General features: G+C 51.8%; 1 protein-coding gene across 1 annotated transcript; it reads left to right on the top strand.

Annotated features, from left to right (window-relative positions):
• Positions 1-1696: 1696 nt before the first annotated feature.
• On the top strand, positions 1697-2157 carry LOC103291198 (histone H3.3A-like). Its single transcript, XM_008147176.3, has one exon. It carries the CDS (start codon positions 1705-1707, stop codon positions 2113-2115), a length of 411 nt encoding a protein of 136 aa, XP_008145398.2. The 5' UTR covers positions 1697-1704; the 3' UTR covers positions 2116-2157.
• The last annotated feature ends 21697 nt before the right edge of the window (positions 2158-23854 follow it).

Raw genomic sequence — 23854 nt, 5'->3', positions numbered from 1 at the left:
CCACTGACTGCAAGACATTTATCACCTCCCATTCCAGGTGCCACGTGCTAATAGCACCCCTCAGTCATTGTGACAATCAGAAAGGAAAAGCCTCCAAAACCTCCCCAGGCAGCGACACCACCTCAGGTCCAGAAGCGCCGTGGCCTGCTGTGTGGCTGAAGGCAGGCTGGGAAATGTCCCGGATGGTCCTGCCTCCCCGGTTCTTTTTTTCTTTCTTTCTTTTTTCTTTTTTTTTTTTTTGCATATATATTTTTATTGATTTCAGAGAGGAAGGGAGAGAGAGAGAGAGAGAGAGAGACATCAATGATGAGAGAGAATTGTTGATCAGCTGCCTCCTGCAGGACCCACACTGGGGATCAAGCCCACAATCCAGGCATGTGCCCTGACGGGGAATCGAACCCTGACCTCCTGGTTCATAGGTTGACTCAGTCAACCCCTGAGCCACGCCAGCCAGGCGCCCCTGTTCTTTCCGTCTGGAATAAACGCCCCTTTCTGTCCCTCATTCTCGCTGGGCCACATCCAACCAGACCTTCCCTGGGCAACACAGACACAGCCTCTCCAAGCATCATAAGCATTTCCAGAGTCAAAAATATCCCTGGCGAGCAAGCAGGAGTCTCAGGAGCGCCATTCATTGAACATTTTGTCGTGTGTTATGTCTCATCATATCACCGCCTTCAATATGAATTGACGCTCAGAGCTTGTCACAGGACATTTCAAAATCTGCGTGCGTGTGTCTCTGCGGAAATTATCACGCCTGGCGGGCAGAGCCCGTGCGTTAGCCCCCTTTCCGTGGGGGAGGATAAGGTGGGTTAGGGGTAAGGTAGCCCAGGAAGGGGCGTCGAGAGGCCACGTCGGAATGTGGGCTGAGGATGAGAGGCGGTGAGAGCCAGACCCACGGGCAGAGCTGACGGGTGGGGAAGGTGCCACGGGTCCCAAGACACCGCTCTGAGGAGTGAACACCCCGAGGGCGGATGGCGATGACGCTGAGTCAGGGAACCCACAGGGAGGGAACGGCCAGTGGGACCAGGAGGCAGAACTGAGCAGAGGCTCCGGTGCCCGCTGGGAGGTCTGCGGTGCCCTGACCCTCCGGACCGGACCACGGAGAGGGCGGCCCCGCTGCCAGGGAGCGGGGAGGCGCAGGCGAGAGCGCAACAATCTCCCTCTGGAAAGAATGCTTGTCTCGCCACCATGCTGCACACATGAAACTGATACAGCATAACGCTGAATGCAAACTGTAATTTTTTTTTAAAGAAAAAATTAAAGTCAAGAATATGTAAATAATTCAGCAGGCCTCAGAGCTTGAATGGAAATAAAATTGCATCATCAAAAAAAAAAGAATTTCAGAAGGGAAGGGAAGGGAAGGAAAAGGAAGGGAAGGGAAGGGAAGGGAAGGGAAGGGAAGGGAAGGGAAGGGAAGGGAAGGGAAGGGAAGGGAAGGGAAGGGAAGGGAAGGGAAGGGAAGGGAGGGGAGGGGAAGGGAAGGGAAGGGAAGGGAAGGGAAGGGAAGGGAAGGGAAGGGAGGGGAAGGGAAGGGAAGGGAAGGGAAGGGGAGGGAAGGGAAGGGAAGGGAAGGGAAGGGAAGGGAAGGGGAGGGAAGGGAAGGGGAGGGAGAGGGGGTGGTGACAAGAAAGGGTGGCTTGGCCGCCTCCAGCTCGCCGAGCTCCAGCCGAAGGAGAAGGGGGTAAGTAAAGAGGTCTCTGTACCATGGCTCGTACCAAGCAGACTGCCCGCAAATCGACCGAGGGCAAAGCCCCGAGGAAGCAGCTGGCTACCAAAGCCGCTCGAAAGAGTGCGCCCTCCACTGGAGGGGTGAAGAGACCTCATCGTTACAGGCCCGGTACCGTGGCACTTCCTGAAATTAGACGTTATCAGAAGTCCACTGAACTTCTGATTCGCAAACTTCCCTTCCAGCGTCTGGTGCGAGAAATTGCTCAGGACTTCAAAACAGACCTGCGCTTCCAAAGTGCAGCGATTGGTGCTTTGCAGGAGGCAAGTGAGGCCTATCTGGTTGGCCTTTTTGAAGACACCAACCTGTGTGCTCTCCATGCCAAACGTGTAACAATTATGCCAACAGACACCCAGCTAGCACGCCGCATACGTGGAGAACGTGCTTAAGAATCCACTATGATGGAAAACATTTCATTCTTTTAAAAAATTTCTCTTCTTCCTGTTATTGGTAGTTCTGAGTGTTAGGTGTTTTGTGTTTTGTTTTTTTTCCCATGGGGTCAAAAGGTACCTAAGTATATGATTGCAAGTTGAAAATAGGGGACAGAAGTCAGGTATTGGCAGTTTTTCCATTTTCATTTGTGTGTGAATTTTTTTAATATAAATGCGGGGACATAAAGCATTAATGCAAGTCAAATGTTTCAGTGAACAAGTCTCAGCAGTTCAACTTTATAACAATATAAATAAACCTGTTAAATTTTTCTGGGGGAAAAAAGAAGAAAAAAGGTGGCTTGGCATAGAAGCATTCCATAAACATGCCTACTCACATACATGTGCCATCAGTCCATTGGGTTCTAACGCCACTTCTTCAAAATAGACTCGCCAGGCAACTGTACGTGCGCGCCGCACGTGGTATTTTGTGGAAGAGCCACACTCAAGGGGCCAAAGAGCCGCATGTGGCTCGCGAGCCGCGGTTTGCCGACCACTGTCCTAGTGCCACAGCTCCAGCCTCACGGGGCATCGAGGGCAGGCTCAGGAGGAGGAGGCAACGGTACCGAAGTGTCCACAAAACCAAAAACTGTCTCCTTCATTCCAGGCACGGAGGTCAGTCATAAAAAAGCGTTTATCGCCGATTAATCTACAGCAGAGGGTAGATGGCGGGGGGCGGGGGGGTGGGAAGCCACCTTAAACTCCACGCGGCGAGCACGCTTCCTTTTTACAACCTTGGCAACAACAAGCAGGAGACAAAGCCCATTTACAAGGACGGCGAGAGCTCGTCTCCTCGCTGACCCGAGTCCTCGCCACGCATCGCGAAGACCCCACAGTCATAGATATCCCTGCTGAGCAAGCAGAAGGCTCTTAATTGGTTCCAACTCATTTCATGGTGGAGGAAGCCGGGGGGATGCCCTGAATGAGAATGAGAGGGTGAGGGATCTCCCGGGAGGGGATTAAAATCGAATCTCCCATCAAAATGACGCTCCATCGCCGTGCTGACCGGAGCCAGGAAAGCACTGGCCCAAGGCCCCGGTGAGCATGGCCTCCCACCTGCCCGGGCCTTTCCTACCTCAGAGGTCCAACCCCCTGGCAGGGGAGTTCTGTGGTGGTTGATATTGTTGAGGAAACACCACCATAAGGAGCTAAGGGAGATAACTGGCATTTATTAAAAATTCATTGCAGTCCTAGCCGGTTTGGCTCAGTGGATAGAGCGTCGGCCCATGGACTGAAGGGTCCCAGGTTCGATTGCGGTCAAAGGCATGGATCTTGATGCCCCCTCCTGCAGGGTGCATGTGGGAGGCAACCAGTCGATGTGTCTCTCTCACACTGATGTTTCTCTCTCTCTCTGACTCGCCCCTTCCCTCCTCCCAGTCTCTCTAAAACTCAATGGGAAAATCCCCAGGTGAGGATGAGCAACAACAACAATTAATTCAGAAACCCACACATAGATGGTCAATTAATTTACAACAAAAGAGCCAGGAATATACAACGGGGAAAGGACCACCCCTACCATAAATGGCGCTGGGAAGACTGGACAGCCCCACGCAAAACAATGAAACCGGGCCCCTCCGTGCCAGCAGGCACAGACATCAACTCGAGGTGGATTAAAGACTTACGTGTAAGACCTGAGAGCATATGGCTCCTAGAAGGAAGCGTCAGTGATAAGCTCCTTAACATCTGTCTTGGCAGTGAGTTTTGGATTTGACACCAAAAATGCAAAATGAAACAAGTGGAACTACATCAAACTGAAAAGCTTCTCCACGGGGAAGTATCAACAAAATAAAAAGCATCCTCCTGAATGGGAGGAAATATTTGCAAACCATCTATCTATCTGATAAGGGGCTAGTATCCAAACATATACGAAGAACCCATACGACTCAATAGCAAACCATCCGAGTTTAAGACGGGGGAGGAGAGCTGAACGCACATTTCTCCACGGAAGACATGCAAATGGCCAGCAGGTGTACCTCGTTAATCATCAGGGCGTGCAAATCAAAAGACAAGAGAGAACAGGTGCTGGAGAGGCCGTGGGGAGAAGGAAGCCCTCGCGCCCTGTTGGTGGGAATGGAAATCGGTGCAGCCATTCCAGAAAACAGGGTGGAGGCTTCTCGAGACATTAAAAATAAAACCACCGTAGGACCCAGCAATTCCACTGCTGGGCACTTTTCCAAAGAAAACAGCAACACTATCTCGAAAACCCATATGCACCCCCGTGTTCGCTGCTGCACTATTTACGGCAGCCGAGGCATGGGGACAACCCGAGTGTCCACCGACGGATGCCTGCGTCGAGAAATCGTGATGCAAACATGCAACGAAATATGATGGAGCCATAAACACAAACGAAACCTTGCCATTTACGGACAACACAGACAGACCCCGAAGGCATCGTGCTAAGGGAAATAAATCGGAGAAAGACCAGTACCATATGGTCTCACGTAGATGTGAAATCTAAAAATAGCAGCAACCACAAAACACAGGCAAGCTCGCAGACACAGACAACAGTGGGAAATGAACAGAGGACGCCTGAATCCAATGAGTCTGGGGGCGACGAGGAGTCTCACTCACCGAAGCGCGCAGACCCCGGCATCCTGAGGCTCTCCTTCCCGCCCTGCACCCAGCGGCCGCCTGCTCACCGCCAAGGAAACTCCGCCACAGCTTTCCCCAATCTTCTCCTAAGACCTAATAAAAACTGGCCTCCGCTGTGTCTCCCGGACTTGTTTAAGGTTTGCTATAGCTGGCTTGTCCCGTATTGCAATTCCTCTGCTCTACCTGGATACACTCAGTTTGGCTAAGCTAAAGTCTCTGTTATTTCTTTTTTTTTTTTTTTTTTTACTTTTTTTTTAATAGATTTTATTGATACTTTTACAGAGAGGAAGGGAGAGGGATAGAGAGCTAGAAACATCGACGAGAGAGAAACATCCATCAGCTGCCACCTGCACACCCCCTACTGGGGATGTGCCCCGCAACCAAGGTACATGCCCTTGACCGGAATCGAACCTGGGACCCTTCAGTCCGCAGGCCGACGCTCTATCCACTGAGCCAAACCGGTCAGGGCTGTTATTTCATTTCTAAGGTCGGCAGCAGACCGGTGGTTGCCGTGGGCGGGGGTGGAGGATGGGCAAAAGGATGAAGGGAGTTGAAAGTTCCCAGCTTCCAGTTATAAAATAAATAAGTTATGAGGATACCGTGTGCAGCGTGGGGACGACCGTTAATAATACTGTATCGCAGGTTTGAAAACGGCTGAGAGAGTACATCTTAAAAGACCTCCTTATGAGGGGGGAAAAAAATCCCGTGACCATGCACGGCAGACTGCCTGTGGCGATCATTTCCCGGCATACACAGGGACTGGGTCCTTACGTCGTACAACGGAAACGAATGTGAGGCTCCATGTCAACGGTACCTCAATAAAAACACAAGCTCTGCTAAAGGCTGAGTGAAGCCCTCGGCGTGTCTTTGTAGCACTGCTGGGCACGTGGCTGGCCATGGGCAGATTCCTAGTTGCACGCACCGTGCCGCACCAGGAGACTCTGCGCGGTGCCATATGAGAAGCGCCCTTCTATGGGGAGAACGGTCAGCAGCAGGACAACGATAAACCAACGGAGGTCTATTCGTACAGAGGAATACTCTTCAGCAATAAAAAAAAAAAAAAAAGGATGGACCCCTGATGGACATAACATCATGGGTGAGTTTCCAAAACATCCTGCTGAGTGGAAGGAGCCTTACGACGTAAAGGAGTACGTACGTGTGGCTCCATGTCTATGACGTCCTGCACCAGGTAAGCTGGAGTGGGGGGAAATCTCCACGGGGGTTACCTCGGTGGTAGGGGAGGGGGAGGGGACTTCCCGGGGTGAGGGAAACGGTCTGTGCGTCTTGGTGGGGGTTTTGGATTACACAGGTGTTTGCACGTGTCAAAAGTCAGCAAGCGCACGCTCTCAGACGCGTGCATTTTATTGTATCTACATTTTACATCAGGTGGAAAAACTAAACAAATATTGAACTCCGGTTCATGATGTGCGTGCTGAAGTCTTTAGGAGAAAGGGTTCTGCTGTCTACAGTTTACTCTGAAGGGCGTCGCTAAAACGAAACAGATTCGCGGATGGATAGAGGGATAGAGAGATGGAGAGGTACGTGGAAGAGCGATGTTGGTACGTAAGGCCTTCATGGGAGGTAGAACCGAGGTGGTTAGTAGACAGGTGTTCGTTGTAAAAATCTTTCTAATTTGCTGTGCGTTGGAAGTTTTTCACTCTAAAATGGAAGAAATAAGAGTGATGTGTTACCAAAAAAAAAAAAAAAAAATACAACCATTCATTGGGTGCCTAGCTGTACTGGGTGTTTTACGAGTTTTCCTAATCCTCATATGATCCTGATTTTACTGACCATTCTTGGCCCTTCTTTCTCGAGCGCCCTCCGGAGGCTGGGTCTGGCGGGGGCAGCCCCCCGGTGTTTGTATTTTGGGTAACGAAAGTGTTCTTCCGAAGCTGCCTCCCTCGGCCTTCATTTTCCGCACTGGCTTCCGCTTAACCTCAACAGTGAAGAAAAGTCTTCAACCACCGGTCCATCAGCACCACCACAGAGACTAACTGAACACCTACTGTGTCCAGGGGACTCAAAGACACACACACACAGCCTCTGCCTTCGGATTTGAGGTCTTGCTTCCCAACAGTGTTGTCAGTTTTGCTCAAACTCATTAAAAAAAAAAAAAAATTGTTTTTTTGTGTTTTTTTTTAAGTAGCAACCAGAGTATCCAACCCAGCCTGGGGGACCGGACGCCCCTTGTGACTTGGGCGCTAACCTTGAGCAAGTTGCTCGGTTCTCGGGCTTCGTCTGTGCAATAAGGGCTTGAACGAGGCCACCCCTCGGGTCCCCGGCAACCCTCCTGTCCCTGTGACTCGAGATCCACAGTGACTTTGCAGGCCAGCAGCTGGTCTGGGTTGTGTAACAACTTAGGCTGGAACTGGGGCTGTTCTCTCAGAGAAAGTGGGGTCTCTGCAGTGCCTGGCAGCTCTGGGGAGGAGGAGGTGCAAACGCAGGGCCTGGAGGGGGACGTAGGGGACAGCGAGGAAGGAGAGGGCCTGGAGAGGGGGTTAGTGTCCAGGAGCAGAGACAACGCCGAGAAAACAGTCTGACTTTAGCTCCTGGGAAGCAAGGGTGCTACGCACGGGCAGTGTGTGAGCAGGCGCTACTGGAGGAAGGTTCACCCACGTATTTGCAGTCGTGGAAGAAAACGGCGGCACGAATAACCACTGGCGACGACACGCTGCTATAAAACTGTGTGGCGGACTCCAGAGTCCCCTGCATCTGCGGTTTGCAGGCTAGCATAAGGGAAGGGCCTCAGGGACACTCGGGGGGGGGGGGGGGGGCGGGGGGGAGACGAGGGGGAGTGAGCGGGGCAGGGCTCAGCTCCCTCTCACACCTGAGAGTTCCAGGTCAGATTTATTTTGAAATGAGAACTTAGACCTCAATTGAACAGCATCAATTAATTACAGAAATGAGTAGCCAGGCAGGGAGTGTCAGGAGGGGGTGTTGGAGGATAAATAACGGGCCGGCACGTGCCTCCCACAGCTCACTGAGACCCGGTGAGGCGCCAGCTCGGACAAAAAGCCCGGAGTCTCAGGAAGAGGGCGGATTTGGGGGACGGCTGTGCCTCAGCCCCAGGAAATGACTGAAATGGTCTCACTTAGTGCAACACGCGTGCGCGATGCACTTGGTGGGCTCAGGCCCCGGGCCCGAGTCAGTCCAGTGGGGCTCTCGGTCCAGACTTGCTTCGCTCGGCAGGTCCCAGGCCCCACCTGCTCGCCCCCATCCTGGTGGCTGCCTCCGGGGAGCTTGGAGTGGGACAGCATCTCTCCCCACTTCTGTTACCGGGTACCCTAAACATTCAGGGCCTTTTCTCCCTGACACTGGACCAGGATCACAAAGCCACACACTTGGGGAAGCCACACGGGTGACAGAGATTCCTGCAGGGTTTGGGTTGGATCCCCTGGAGACGGATATTAAACCCTGCCCTCCACATTTAATCTTAAATGGTCGCATGGAAGGTCTCTTCGTCCCCACCTGATCTTAGGTGCCCTAGAGCAGGGGTAGGGAACGCCGGCCCGCACAAGGCCCGAGAAATCATTGGGTCTGGCCCTGCCAAGGCGTTAGGGGTGAGTTAATTAAATGTTTGAAAAACGATAGCAGGCTAATGTGTAAGCTGATAATTGTGCATGGCCCTCGAATGAGGTTATAAGTATCCAAATGGCGTTTGGCAGAGTAAGGTTCCCCACCCCTGCCCCAGAGGCATAGCGCTAGGCCAGCCCTCGCCTCAGGTGCCCCCTGACCTCTGTCCCACCTGACAAGGGCTCCCTTTGGGACTTCCTCATAGCTGTGCTTCACCCACGGCTGCGGGCGTGACCTCACAGGATGCCTTCCGGTTACCTAGCACTGCCTAACAAACCACCCAAAACCTACAGGCCTAAGTAAACAATCACTTACTACCTCTCCCGGCTCCTGTGGTTGGGAATCTGGGAAGGACTGGGCTGGGTGGTTCTGATCCAGCGTCTCTCCTGGGGTTGCAGTCACATGTCAGCTGGGACTAGACTCATCCGAAGGCTCGGCTGGGGATCCACCTCCAGGTGGCCACTCACATGGCGGGCTCTTGACCGGGCACTCAGTTCCTCTCCGTGGGGTCCTCTCCATGTTGCTGCTCAGTGCCACCCTGGCAGATGCCCTCCCCCAGAGCAAGAAACCCAAGAGACCAAGCCAGACGCCACGATGACTTCAAGGCTTAGCCTTGAATGCCCTACACCAGTGACGGCGAACCTATGACACGCGTGTCAGCCCTGACACGCGTAGCCATTTCTGATGACACGCGTCCGCATGCCGAGGATGAAACATTTGCTGCTCCTGAGGATGAAACATTTGCGACTAGAGTCTTGGAGTTAGTTTTTTCCTCAAAGTGACACACTACCCGAGTTATGCTCAGTTTTTTGGCGAAGTTGGACACACCAAGCTCAAAAGGTTGCCCATCACTGCCCTACACTGTGCCTCCTACCTAATCGTCCTGGTCACACGGCCAGCCCTGATTTAGAGGGCAAGAGGCCATCCAAGGAAGCTGGAGGTCACCTTGGCAACTGGCCCAACACACTCTAGACTTTAGTTTAGAGTCTAAAGGATCTGAAGAAAAGGACCAGGCTCAAGCATGAAGCCACTTACAACCTAGCTTTGGGGGGAGAAGTCTTGCATACCTGTACATCTAATACAAAGGGGCTGAATAATAGCAATAATAATGATGATGAAAAGACAGTACATGCCCTGGAATGCAAACCAGGTATTGAATGAACAAGACAGATAGAGGCTCTGCCCTTTTGAAGCTTGTAATCTAGTGAGAATGACAGGGTTCTATACATAATTGCACTTGGAATACAATCCCATCTCCTTCCCCTGGCCATCCGTTTCTTCTGCTGCTCACCGCCCGTCTCCCTGAGCGCCAGCCCCGCCGGCCTCGTCTCCATCCCGCCAGCTGACCACGCTCCCGCCTCCCTCGGGGCCTCTGCGCTGGCCGCTCCCCGGAATGCTCTCCAGGTCTTCCCAGCGCCAGCTCTCCCTCACCATTCAGGCCCCTGCACCTGGCTGCCACCCGGTCTTTTCTTGCGCGTTTCTCCTTCACCTCCCCCAACGTGAACGCAAAAGCTGCATGAGGACAGAGACGGGGGCATGCCCTCCCTGGTGTCTCCCGACCTGCAAGGTCAGTGATGAATGAACGGGAGGATGAAGTACCCACTCTCCGACCAGGCGGTAAAGCTGTATAAGGTCTCCCTTCTGGAATACGGTAAACAGAAGCTCCAGGCCTCTCAGTCCAAACCTCGGCTGGTGAATCGCAGACGCAGTGTGAGGTCGAGCCTCGCTGAATGCTTGATGCCGAGCAACGAGCACATGTCTGCCTCCCCGGACGGTCCACATTCGGGATCCCGCGCGGGCTGACTGTGTGCCTTGTACCTGTTCCCTGGACGGGCCCTCAGCTCCCGACCGCCTCGGCTCGGCTCCCCAGCTCCCCTCGCCTCCAAGGGAGGGGCCATGCCGGCCTGTTTTGCTGCCCTTGCGTCTCCAGCTTTCCTGGGCCGAAATGTGGAAAACAGTTTTGTATTAACACCCCGGCTTTCCTGCCTTTCAGGAGAAACGACACGACAAACAGAGGCCCCACGCATATTTATTTTGAAAATATGTTTTTTCATTTGGGAGCAAACGGACGCTGCCAGTCTGCCGGCCCCGTCACCTGCTGGGGCGTGTGATTAGCGAGGCCTTTTCTCTCCGGGTGGTGGTGTCCGCTAATGGACTCGCGCTCCCCATGCATGTTTATCTTCAGTTAATTAAAATGTTGCCAAGTCTTCCGTTCGGCCCTCGTGCACAGCAAGGCGGAGCCGTGGCCTGTGGCACTGATCCGGGCTGGCAGGCGGCGTGGGGGCGGCCACCCTATTAAATATTAATCTAAGAGGGCATCGGGCCTGTGGGCCTCCATCCCCGAGGTCCCGCTGGGAGGTCACAAATCAATGCCAGAGCCACTCTCCCTGCCGGGCCGCAGTCAGCAGCGGACGCAGTCTCTCGGAACTGTTATTTGTCAGTAAATCTGAGCAGGATTCTGGGAGGTGGCCCTTAAAAACTGGGGTGAATTACCCGCGCACCTACCGTGGGAGGGGGTGCTAACCACCACGTGAAACTGTGTCTTATAAATGACGAACGGGCCAGGCTGCCAACATTTATTTCAAAGCGATGGGCCAGGTTAAGACGAGCACCGCATTCAATGTCAGCTTTGAAAATCTGCCTCCCCCAGGGATGGGGATGAGGACTGAGTTGGCGCTCAAGGCTCCCTGCCTCCATTTTGGGGGGAATGTGGAAGCTGCTGCCCACATATTCACCTTCCCACACCCTCCCCCCCTCCGGTCTCTGTTAGCTGTGTCTCCATTACGAAGTCATTTCAGCGGATGCCCTTGCTGGGCAGACTTTGAAGCTAGCGGGGGGACACTCTGTTGTGTGTTGAAATGTGTAACCCCCCCCCAAATAAGTTGAAGCCCTAACCCCTGCGACCTGTGACTGTGACCTTACTTGGGAAGAGGGTCTCTGCAGATGTGATTCGCTAAGATGAGGCCATACTGGACTGGGTGGCCCTGCACCAAGGACGGGTGTTCTTGTGAGAAGCGAGAAGCGACATCAAGACGCACGGGGGCTCCCTGGGATGTGGGAGGCTTGGAGGGGTGTGTCTGCCAGCCGAGGAAGACCCAGGGTTGCTGGCAACCCCAAAGCTAGGACGAGGCCAGGAGGGACCCATCCCCGGAACTCAGAGGCCTGATGACACTCGCATGTGGATTTCAGCCTCCCGCACGGAGAGGACACATGTCTATTGTTGGGAGGCACCCGTGGGTGGTACTTTGCTATGGGCGCCCTGGGAAACGGATGCACACGCTACTCCTGGCCCTTCTGCTGACCCTCCTCACGGGCTCCGTCACCCCGATTCCTTTCCTTTTGGGGGAGGTCAGATACAGTGAAACCCCAACTTGCTAGGAGGCTTAAAAAGTGGGAAGTCAGGCTGGGAAACAAGCCTCATCGTATGCCAAACCTTGCGTTTAATTTTCGAAACATCCCCGTCCCCGTTCTTCCTTCGCAGAGGTCAGTGAACACGGTAAGATGGCTCTTTGAAGATGGAGGATGTGACTCTGCCTCCAGGGTCATCCCTCGGAATTCAAGTCTCCCTGGCCGGCTCCACAGAGGCCGAGAGAAGACGATGTTGGCATGAGTTTGTACTGACCCGGCACATACCCGGGAAATTGCATTTTTATTTTCATATTCCTAACCTTTGGTCGCTTCTAAAAGTCGAATGTAATCAACGAGTAATCATGACGTTAACTTGAGGGTTCCAGCTCGGTGAGTGTCTATTCACTGAGATGCTACAACATTCTGTTGTCTTGAGATAGCTATGGGAAGAGATATGGAACTCCGGGGCGGGAAACCTGGGCCTGAATTCCAGCTCCGCTCATCCTCACTACAGGCTTGGAAGGTAAGTATAACTAACCCCCACGTCTCATTAGCCATCTCCTGTGCCACCTCCAGAGAGACCCACTCAGGGAACCAAAAAGGTGGTTTACGCTTGGCCTTTGTTTTGCCGAGTGGAGCACACCAGCCGAGGGTAGAGATGAACTGCTCTGGGTAACCAAGATGCTGTGGACGTTAAAAAGGAGGAGGAGCAAGCTGATGATTGGCAGGGAAGAGGCATTGGGAAGGGGAGGTGGTGGAGAAGACAGGCGTCCGTGCAGGATGGGACTTGGTTTCTATTGTGGGGAGTTCGGTCTGTGTCTTCTTCCCCATCTCCCCGTCTGAGCAATGGAGGCGAACATCCCAACCTCCCAGGCCTGCTGGGTGGATCTTAGAAGAGGATGCAGGTAAGACATCTGGCCCGTCTGGCCTCCTCCTTCCTTCCCCTGTTGAACGAGAGCCTACTGTGCTTTTTTTTAAGAAGACAGGGAAAAGGAACAGCAAACTCCCAAATCCACACGCTGTGTAATGATCAGCTTTGACCTAATTCCACTTCAAAGCGTTTCCTTCCTGCCTCCCACCACCTCCCACCAGGCTGCCAAGCACAGAGACGACATGAAACCTTGGGCCTGATGGGCGCCGGGAACGTTAAAGCCTTTGAGAAAACAGCTGTTTGTTTGTTCCTGTGCCGTGTTTTTGCCCCCGTCTCTCTGGATGACAAGAGCCCGTGGGGAAGCAGAAGAATCTTTGCACTTTTTTGTAACCGTCTACGCGGGGCTCTGGCACCCTCATTTCATGCCACAACGACTCTGAAGAAAGCAAATCTGCGTTTCAGAGACGAAGTGCTTTGGCCAAGAGGCACGTGGCAGAGATGGGGCTCGAACCCAGGTCTTCTCAGCCATTTCCCGGCCTTGCGCTGTCTCTGGTAGTTTGTATGTGGAACCACGACTGCCTCGGTGAGGATGCATTTGGCTGCAAGCAACAGAAAGCCCACGTCCCCCTGGCTCAGGGGGCCGGGAATCCAGAGGCTGGACGGCTTCAGAATCGGCGTGAGCCCTGGCTCTGTGCTTTCTCGGCCCCTCCCTGGCTGTTTGCCTCCGTGCGGTGACCTCACTATCAGCCTGGCTTGGCTCCTGCCAAAATGATTCACTGCTCTCCCAACTCCGCATCCACACACCCCAGGGAGCAGGGGAAGGGTCTCGCCCTGCGTCTCTCTTCTGAATAAGGAAGAGTCTTCCTACGCAGCCCCGACCAACACCCCCGTGTGCCTCCCTCTCTCAAACGGGAGCAAACTTGCGGTCGGCATCTGTCGTATTTGTGGTCACTCTGGCTCCCTTGAACGCTCATCCTTTGTTGGGACAGGTTTGAAATTATAAGTTCCACCTTCCCCAGGTGGAAGCCGGATTTTGCTCTCCCTCTGTTGGGACAAGTTTGATCATAAGCCCCACCTCCCCACGGGGGAAGAGAGACTTTGCTCTCCTGGCACGGAAATGGGGCTTTTACTCAGGAGTTGGTGATGCCAGGACACAAGGACAGAGACGCGGCCCCTCCTCTCCCGCACACGCCGCCCAGGTCTCCGTGGTTGTGGTGGTGTCTCCTGCACAGGAGCAGCGGGAATTCAGCCCAGAGCACCTGCGTCCAGAACTTGGTGGCGGGGGCGGTTTTCCTGTCACCTCTGACCTGTGGAATGGTTTGGGCCAGCCCGGCTCCCGGCAATCCCCGTGTCCTTTCATTAAACCTCTGAAGGGCTGAATCACCCACAGGCAGCCTGTTTTTGCAGCTGAGAACCTGACTGATGCACACACCCTCCCTGAGCACGAGGCTGGACCTGTGCCCTCTGCTGACCTGTGCACACCCGAGCTCCCCAGCCAATGGGTGGCAGGAGAGCTGGGGTTACGCCAATCATGACCAGCTCTGAAGTTCAGGGGGAGGTTGGCTTCCCAGAACGCATAGGGGAGCCTGTGGGAACCCTAACTAACACTTAGACAAGCCTGCAGGCAAGGGACAGGGTTCACTGCTGGGCGCAGGCGCCCTGCAGCAGGCGGGAGGAGGCTGTGAGCCTTCAGCCGTGGACCCCACGTGAATCCCGCATCCTCGGCCTAGCCAAGTGGTTTCTCTCCTATAACCCTCCTGGCAAAGAGCCCCCTGGGGCTACCATGACCTTTCTTGAATTTTTTTTGACAGGGCGTTTCCCAAACTTGAATACCACGAAACTCCCCCTCCATGCATGGAACTGAGCTTGGGAGACACTTTCTCTGCTCTTCCGTGTACTTGCCAATGGCTTGATTCTCTGTTTTGGGATCTGGCCAGGTCTTGAGCTCCAACTCAGAACCACCATCGGAGGTTCTGGCGCCGGCTCTCTCTCCATCGGACTGGACAACTGTCAGGTTCCACAGAGACTTGGAACCACAACAGAACTCTGTCCCCACCCTCACTCCTCCTTGCCTTCCTTCCTGAGCTGGTACAATGTGGCCCATCTTGGTTTACTTAACAGAGCATAGTTAACCATTCCGCCATCTCTGCTCCTCACTTCCGAGTAAACAGCCTCCTCTCCTCATTAACAGCTCAAGCGGGAAAATGCCTACCCCTCCCGGGGCTGTTTCCCTCCCCTGCACCTGGGACAGACCCTGCTAGCCCCAGATGTGGTCATGTAGACTCAGGATCCTTCTCAACACAATTCCCCCAGGCAGCTATTATCCATCAATCAGAGTCGGCGTGCCAGGTGAGACAGTCCTACTTACCATCAATGACCTAGTTGATTAAATAGCTAATGTGTTTACTAGAAAAGCTCTGTTGGGTTTCGATTTCAGCTCCCTTATGGAACCTTAAACTAGAGGAGTCTCTAGTTACATCCTATCTACTCCAGGCCTTTCAGGGGGGGAGAATCTGGGTTGTGGGTAAGGATCTATTAGAAGTCTACTTTGGCATAAGCACCGGAATAAGACTGCCAAGGTCAGCAAAGCTTCTACCAAGAATTGTTCTAGCGCACTGCCCACTTCCCATGTTTCTCTGACCCAAACGCACAGAGGTATCTGGTGAGCTGACTTAGCCAGAGAGAAGAGCATCTGAGGCTACCAAATAAATGGCAAACTACCCCGAGGAAGACGCATCTCCGGGGCAGACAGCAACTGGAGAAGCCCACGATGTCCCCAGCAGCGGCAGGGATTTCAACTTGGCCTGAGCCAATGGAACCATGTGCAATGGAACCATGGGCAGTGGATAGACTGATACCTTCCGTCAGATAACCGGCTGCTCCAGTTTCTTCCCTCTCCTCCCCCTCCGCCTCCTCCAAGCTGATCACATTTCCTTGGTGATTTTCATGCTTAGTCAGTAGGTCTTGGGGGATAAGTGCGTATTCCATGAGGACCTTGTCCATACGCACTGCTCTGTGCTAATGTTATCCTCTGTACAGTGTCTTCCTGCCTGCCTGCCGTAAGCACTTATTAAACACCTCCGATGTGCTACGTGGTGAGTCCTACTGTGGAGAAGAAAGCCCTTGAACTCTGGAGCCGCCGGGGAAGGTTGTCTATGAAACAAAGATAATGCCACTGCTCTGATCAGCAGAAAACTGTATTTCCGGTTGCTTCCTCTCTTCTTCGGGTCTTAAAAGAGCTGAAACTGAGTTTGGGGAAAATGGAGAGAGCCAGGCAGCTAAAATGCAGGGATTCCAGGGAATTCTGCAAAATAATGAAAAGCCCCATAGGGTGAACATAAACCAGTTCTCCATCCAGGACACTATAAAGAGGGTGAGACAGAACACTTCCTGGCCTCCGCTGATTGCCAAGGAATACATTAGCTCCCTAAGTCCCCACAATAACGCTATGAGTTAAATGCTTTTATTATCATCATTCAAAAGATGAGAAACAGAGGCACAAAGAGGTTCAATGAGACCTGGCCGGGTAGCTCCGTTGGTTAGAGCATCACCCTGATACTCCAAGGTGGCGGGCTCGATCCCTGGTCAGGGCACATACAAGAAGCAACCAGTAAATGCATAAATAAGTGGAACAACTAATTGATGTTTCTCTCTCTCTCTCCCTCTCTGTAAATGTTTTAAAAAGAGAGGTAAAATGACTTGCCCAAGGCCTGCAGCTAAAAGTGGTGGAGGTGGGATTTGAACCTATGTAATCTCCCAGCAGAGTCCTAAGCTACCTGAAATATATACAACAAACAAACATAGACAGATCATGGATTGGAGTGGGGTGGGTTGACTAATACCTGGGTGAAGTTTTTTGTTGTTCTTTTTTTACCCCAAGACTCCTATCAGATAAAATAGAAGGGTTATAAATGGGAAGCTCGGAGTGCCAACCTCCCCCCTGCCCCCCAACCCCATACAGGCCAGCCACTCCTCCAGACACACCTCTCTAGCGCCCTGACACAGCAGACCAGAGCCCCAGGGCCTGACCAGTTTTCAAGGCTTGAGTGCGACGTGGAGCTGCGTCTGCACGGTGCTCGCAAGCTGTATCTTTGACGGGAAAACCACACGAGGTCATTAGTACCTATTGCAGCATTGTTGCTGGTCCTAGAAGACTGACCCATCTGTCCCTTCGTGGTTTTCTCACCAGTAACTATTGACTCCTTCACTAAACAACTGTGAGCGCCCCTCCCAGCCAAGCACCAGGTACCAAGCCCTAAAACTGCTAGTTGGAATTCCAGAGCTGCCCCCAAGGAATTCGCCGTGTGCCGGTAAAGACAGACAGATGGGGAAAGCGGGTTTTACGATGCAGTGCCCTAGAAGCAAGCCAGGGAGGGCAGCCCGCCCTGTCCCTCCTCCCCACCCTGCCCTTCCTTCCCCTGGGGGTTGATGAGCAGCAAATGAGATCACACTGGGAAAGTGCTTTGTAAACAGCGGAGGGTGAGAATGGGGTGTGTGGGGAGGAGGGCAAGGGTTTACACCCAGGAGCTGTCCTCCGTGTCTGGAGACCCTGTGCAGGCAGAGGGCCAAGCTGAGTGCTCAATCCGGCTGTAAGCCTGGGCGAGGCCTCCGGGACAGGACAAAGCCCGAAGCTCTGGGCTCACCCTCCCAGCAGGCCGAGCCCACACCTCGCTGCCCTGGCCACCCTGCTCTGGGCTCGGTGGTGGCAGGAACCCGGACCTGTGTTCAGTTGCTTGGAACTAAGTGCTTGTGCAGCCCCGCACCGACCCCTGACCTTTTCCCATTGTCCCATTGACGTGACAAAGGCCAGGTCTTCCCTTTTATTGAGAAGCCAGAATCCCGTGAATTCCCTTATATAACGAGATCCCTAAGAAGTGTGGGCCCGGTGACGCCGGCCACTGCCATTCTCTGTGCTAAGGCGCCACCTTGAGGCCAGTTGTAGCTCAAACGAAGGTGCGGGGGTATTTTACAATTTGCCTGGCAGGTGGAAACAGAGGAAAAGATGATCCAAGAACTAAACAGCAAGGAAATGGCAGAGGACCCCTAAGAGGACCCCAGAAGTCCTTTCACCACCTCCCCCGCTGTGTGCTGATCAGACAGTAAGAGCTGAAAAGTCTCAGCTCCTTGGGGGCAGGGTTTCCCCCACGTCCTAGGACCAGAGTGAGAAGGGCACCTTCTCACAAACTGAAAACCTAGACCTGAAGAGCAAACATGCCAAGAAAACCCTCGTTTGCCCTGCCGCTCAGACCCCAACCCATCCGCTCTGTACCCCAAAGTTCAGACGCCCTGGCCAGCTTGGGAAAAGGGCGTTTTCTGTGGATAAGGCCTCCTTTGGGGGAAGAGCTTACAGATTCTGCTTACAGTTCTGGAACTGGCTGCCCTACGACGCTGAGCATGAACACACATTTTCATGCACCATTTATTTAGAAATAGCCGGGATGATTCTACAAAGGCATTGAAGGTACGCCGACAATTCAAATCAGCATGGAGTTCTTTTCGCCTAAAGAAAATCCAAGCCAGATGGTAGCAGCGCATCAAGAAGAAGCCAAGCTCCCAAGCTCCCAAACTGAGCAAGGAGGGTTTTTTTTTTATACATCCTCTTACTTTAGGTTTTTCTGTTCAACCCTTTGCCAGACCAGCAATTTAGCTTCCTCCTCCCAGGCTTATTGAATTGTTACGTGCAACTGGAAAACAAGGGCCATAAAATATCCAAGCTCTCACTGCCCACCAGCATCCTCACTCACACAGCTGTGTGCAGTACCCAGGGAGTGACCAGAGGTGACAAGTCTTTGCCTGCAAGCAGCTGCTGGCCCCTCTTCAGACCGATGGCAATTCAGACAAGGGGCTCCCTTTACAGGGAACCCTGAGGAGCCTCGGGAAAACTAGAGTGCTGGTTGGATCTATTAAAAAGCAGCAGCTGGCCTTAGCCGGTTTGGCTCGGTGGATAGAGCGTCAACCTGAGGACTGAAGGGTCCCAGGTTTGATTCCAGTCAAGGGCACATGCCTGGGTTGCGGGCTCGGTCCAATCTGCAGGAGGCAGCCAACCAATGATTCCCTCTCATCACTGATGTTTCTCTCTCTCTCTTCCTCTCCCTTCCTCTCTAAAATCAATAAAAATATTTTTTTTAAAAAAAAGCTAAAGCCGTTCCTTTTGCATGAAGGGCAGTCCACTGACTGGCCATAGGGCCCAGACACGTGAAGTTGCCATTCCCTTTGCCCAACTCCCAAAGGAGTTAGATTTACTGAAACGAAGTGTTTGCTTTTCCCCAGGAGAACCAGCTCCACGGAAACCTGGACAGGAGTATCGGCGTCACTGCAGTCTTGCAGAGGAGGCAGAGTCTAAAGAAACTGAGTAACTGTTCCGTGTGCAGAGTAGCCAGGATTTGATCTCGGGTTCCGGTCCGGTTTTCCAATGCCACCATCTCTCTTGGCATGAAGCCAACATGTGAAGTATGGAAAGAATATTCTGAAAAGCAATTCAGTTTGCTACAACCTTCTGCAAGAATTATTACACAATCACTAGGACTGCACTGTAATGGTGGAATTTGTGGACCAGGAACAATGCTCACTGGAGGTCAGTTCACACAATACACATTTGGGAAGGCTCAGCGCTTCACAGATGGAGAGATTTCCCCTGACTTTGCTTCTTAGCTTCACTCTTTTTCTTCAAGTTCCCTGTAAAACCCCACGCAAGTGTTTGGGGGCTCCCTGCCTGGAAAAGCCAGGGCACCTCAGAGCTGGAAGGGCCTCCGCGAGCATCTGATGACAGTGCAGACACTCTCTTAGCAGAGGACACCAAGACCCAGCAGCCAAGAGCATATGGTCAGTGAGTGGCAGCTGGTCAGAATCCCTGTCCCTGACTCAGAGCTGAATTGAAGGCACTTTTCACTTAATCATAGTTTCAGGAGATTGTATCTTGTTTCTAAATAAAGCCCAGCTAGGAACAAAATCTCCAGGGCTACTCCTAAAGTGACTTTGGGAAAACTGCTGACATTCCTGTCTTGAGATGTGCTAGGGAGGGGGGTGGGGAGGGGAGGGCAGGGGACAGCAGGGGAGGAAAAGTGCAAGGCTCCTTTCCAAGTGCCCATAACAATAGCCAATAGCAGCCAAAAGTCACCTGGTGCTGAACTGGGCACTACGCTTAGTACTCTGCAGGCATTAGCGCATCTAATCCTCTCAACAACCATGTAAGGTAGGCATGAGTGTTTCCACTTTACAGATGAGGAGAATGAGGCCCAAAGCTCCTACAGAGCTGGCTTAAGAGGTCCAGGTAGGAGTGGGGCCCAGCGGTGGTTAAAGGTAGTGCCCTGACCCACTGACCTTTAATCCCCATGCGGTGTGTGCAGGGAGGGCCCAGGGAAACTCAAATTCCATTCTGGCTGAGCACAGGGAACCCTCAGACACCAGCCGGCTGTCCTGGCACAAAACTGCAGCCAGGCGACCTGAGAGGGGAGGTCCACCACGGAGGACAGGTTGGGGACCTGGGAGTTCAGTTTCTTGATTCTCCTGCCAAAACTCGGCTTGACTTGTGTGCCCCCACTAAGAAGAGAGAGTTTAGACCCCAGGCATGCATTTGCACAGAGGACAGTGAGTAGACGGCCATCTGCAGGCCAGCAAGAGAGGCCTCGGAAAAACCTGCCAACATTGATCTTGGACTTCTAGCATCCAGAAATGTGAAAAAGGAACCTCCCATGGGGGGGGGGGGGGGGAGGGCAGTCAGGAGGAAGGGTAGGAAAGAAGCACAGCAATAAGGAAGTAAACACTCAGGAGTGTTTAGTGGGGACAAAACAGGTTTGTTTGCTAAGCCAAAGTTATTCTAAAAGGCACACCCTGCCTTCTAGAGCTACTGGAAAAATTCTACACATTCTCACATTCTTCCACCTCCCTCGGTAACCATTTCACTAAAAGTCTTGCATCTGCTAGGACTTAAATTAGATGCAAGAAAGGATTTCTGGGCAAAATGAACCAGTCATCCCTGTAAAATGGACTTTCTCTTTTCAAAAGCCCCTTTCTTGGAGGGAGCCAAGTAACACATGAAAGCTGTGCAGAGGAAGGAACATGGACCAGAGACCTTCACCGGGCAGACAGGAGGGAGTCGTCACACTTCTTACCTCCCTAGGGACCACGGGCTTTTGCTCTCAAGGACCCACGGGGACTGGCACACACTGGGCAGGTGGGGCAGGCGACTACAAAAGGAGAGCGAGCTGGTGCCTATGGAGTGGAGCCCAGGAGGCACAACTCGTGCCAGCAGGATGCTGCCTTCCCCCAAATCTGCCATTTACGGTGAGTCTGCACTTCTCCACAGGTCAGGTTCTCCCCCTGCACTCGCACCTTAGCTGTGAGCGCCGTCTCAGTCAGAACGCATCTGGCTGGCCCCTGAAGCACTCACTCCCCGGTTACACGCACGAGCAGGGCCCGGCAGCCGCAGGAACTCAGTCTGATGAGGATTCTGGTGCTCTGCACTGTTTCTGCGCTGGAACAGACCCAAGCACTTGTCTCTGGAGCTTGACCAGAATAAATAATTCAAGCGAGGCTCCATCACGGCCGACCTCAACCACACGCCTATTGTATTTGAGACAGAGGGATTCACATTGGCCTTGATGGAGGATTTTAAAAGGACACAAAATTAGACGGCTGATCCAAATAACTCAGAACAGCCAGTGATTCCACATGTGGGATTCTACCTATTGATTTAAAAACCTGGCTTCTCCTTGGAAGAGAATAAAATAGGAGCTTAAAAGCACTTGCTCCAAACACCTTGCTCCTGTGTTCCCAGATGCACTCACCCTCCAGTCATTATGCTGTAGACGCACGTTAGCTTCTTGCTTTCCGGGCAGCGTCTTTCAGAGCGGCGGCCGCCTTTCGTTTCAACTTCTGTGCAGCTGGGGCTGTGCAGCGTCCGAACTGCAAGCACACCAGCAGCGTGTGCATCTCTGCAGTGCTTTTCGGAATAAAAGGCTCTGGCTGGGGCCAGAGGACAGTTAAGAGCCTCTGACCTTAGGCAAATCACACAGCTGGGGTGTAAGGAAACTACCAACCTGGCTCGGGTATCAGAAGATTGTATTAGCTTGCTCAGGCTGCCATAACAAAATACCACAGACTGGGGGCTTAGACAACAGGAGGTCCCTTTTTCACATTTCTGGATGCTAGAAGTCCAAGATCACTGTCGGCAGGTTTTTCCGAGGCCTCTCTTGCTGGCCTGCAGATGGCCGTCTACTCACTGTCCTCTGTGCAAATGCATGCCTGGGGTCTAAACTCTCTCTTCTTAGTGGGGGCACACAAGTCAAGCCGTAACAAAGACTAAATGACAAAGGAAGGGGAAAGAAGTTGTGCTTAGGAATCATAACGCATAATGCACCATTTCGTCCTGTACTTTAGGCAAGAAAAGACCAGAAAATCATAATGTATTTTAGCTTTATTGAAGACATATTACAATAGACAAACAAGTAGACAAACACATGCTTTATAAAATATACATTCTCATGTGTGAGAAAATATAAATAGATACGAGGAAAGGGCCACGCTGAACAACGTGGCTTACAACTCTCCTCAGGGACATCTAGTACCAGGGCTGCTCAGACTGACATCCTCTGATGGGGATGGGGAAGCACAGGGGACACAGAAATAGTCTACGGACCAAGAGGCCACTTCAAGTAGCTAAGAAGAATTCTAAGAGCAGCTGACCACATGATGACCAATTTCTCTTTCAAGACAGTTACAGCTGATAACTATACTCCTTACACCCGTTTTTCACCTTCACCCCACCCGTTGGTGAAGATTATTAGGACTGATAAACAATACAACCTTGAGGGAACAGGTCCAAATATTACTCTTCAAAGACACACACACACACACACACACACACACACACACACACACACACACCCTTTAGTACCCATAAAACCTTCAGATGATTCATGGGCTTTCAGGTGTTGTTTTGATAAGAGCAGCTTGTAATATATCTCTGCATTCAGAACTTGTTATTCTTGCAACAAACAAGGCAGTGCCCAAACCAGAGAGAAAATGAAAGCTAACTGGTGTTGGTTTAGCTTGTACTCCCAACAAAAAAGTTAGAAGGAGCAGGAGGGGGAAACATCTGCCAAACTGAACTGGAAAGAGACCATGTAAGAGAAAGACGAAACATTCCTTGCAGATTGCCAAAAAACCTTAGCTCGGCTGTTTCACAATTACCTGTCATCTGCATCAAGAAGTAAAATAGGAAATGGAAGACGTAGCATAAAATGGCAGCAAATTTACCTCTGTAGCTCCATTACCCTCTTGGCATTTCTGTGGATAGTCAAGTGATTAGAAAAGGCCACCACACACTTGAGTGAAATACTGGGTATAAAATTAAACACTACAATTCCAACCCCGTTCTATATGGAGCCACTGATAAGAAGAAATAGGGATCAAAATTAAATAAAGAGTAAAAGGGAGGGATATAATACATTATAGGCTTTAAACTTTTTATTATGGTAGTGCTGTCTGTGTTAATTACTAATTATGGATTTCCTCAGAATAAGCCCAGGCTTTCATGTTTTCAGCCATTAACACAGAACAGGCCAAAACACAAAATTCTTTAGTTTAAGAAAAATTCTTAAGTGCTCTATATTTACTTTATATAAAGGATTCTGAAGGGCAAGGTTTTTCTGGAGATTTCCAATGATAAAATGAAAGTCATCTTGCCCAGAAATTTCCTCAAAGTTATTAGCAGATGATTTCAGCCTCCGTGTGTACTTTTCCCCCAAAGGCTGATTATTCCAATTGTCAGACAAACCTAACAGGTTAGCAAGTGAGCTTATAAAGTACTAGAGGCCTGATGCACAAAATTCATGCAAGGGGCTTGGCCCTCGAAGCCCCGGCTTCGTCCAGAAGGTCGTTCGGCTGTCGAGTCTATTTAGCATATTACACTTTTATTATCATAGATTACTGGCAAGTGTATTTTGCACCTCCTATAGCTGTTGCCCCACTGATATGACCCAAGTCCTCTGGAATCAAAAAAGTGAATCTCATCTTTATCTCATATGACAACCCTTTAAGTAATTAAAGACTTTTGTCATATCTCCCTTTTCTTAGGAAAATGGCTCAGTCTAAGTTGCTTAACATCTTAGTATTTCTTTTACAATCTCCCAATGGGTAATGTGAAGGCAACTGTTTTTAAACATGGAAGTTACCTTACAGAGAAACACACATTTTAAGCGTTCTGAGATGGCACCTGGAGGGAACTGCACGTGGGCTGGATCCACGGAGTACCTTGCATTCTAGGGAAAGCGCTTTAGAAGCTGCCGAGGACAGAGAGCCAATGGCTTAGGTGTA

This window comes from Eptesicus fuscus, chromosome 22 (genome assembly GCF_027574615.1).
Source record: "Eptesicus fuscus isolate TK198812 chromosome 22, DD_ASM_mEF_20220401, whole genome shotgun sequence".
In the NCBI taxonomy this organism is placed as follows: domain Eukaryota; kingdom Metazoa; phylum Chordata; class Mammalia; order Chiroptera; family Vespertilionidae; genus Eptesicus; species Eptesicus fuscus.
Note: the sequence above shows the minus strand (reverse complement) of the source record. Positions and strands in the feature narration are given on the sequence as shown.

Coding starts and splice junctions, on each gene's coding strand:
- LOC103291198 (XM_008147176.3), top strand. CDS start 1,705: ATGGCTCGTACCAAGCAGACTGCCCGCAAATCGACCGAGGGCAAAGCC.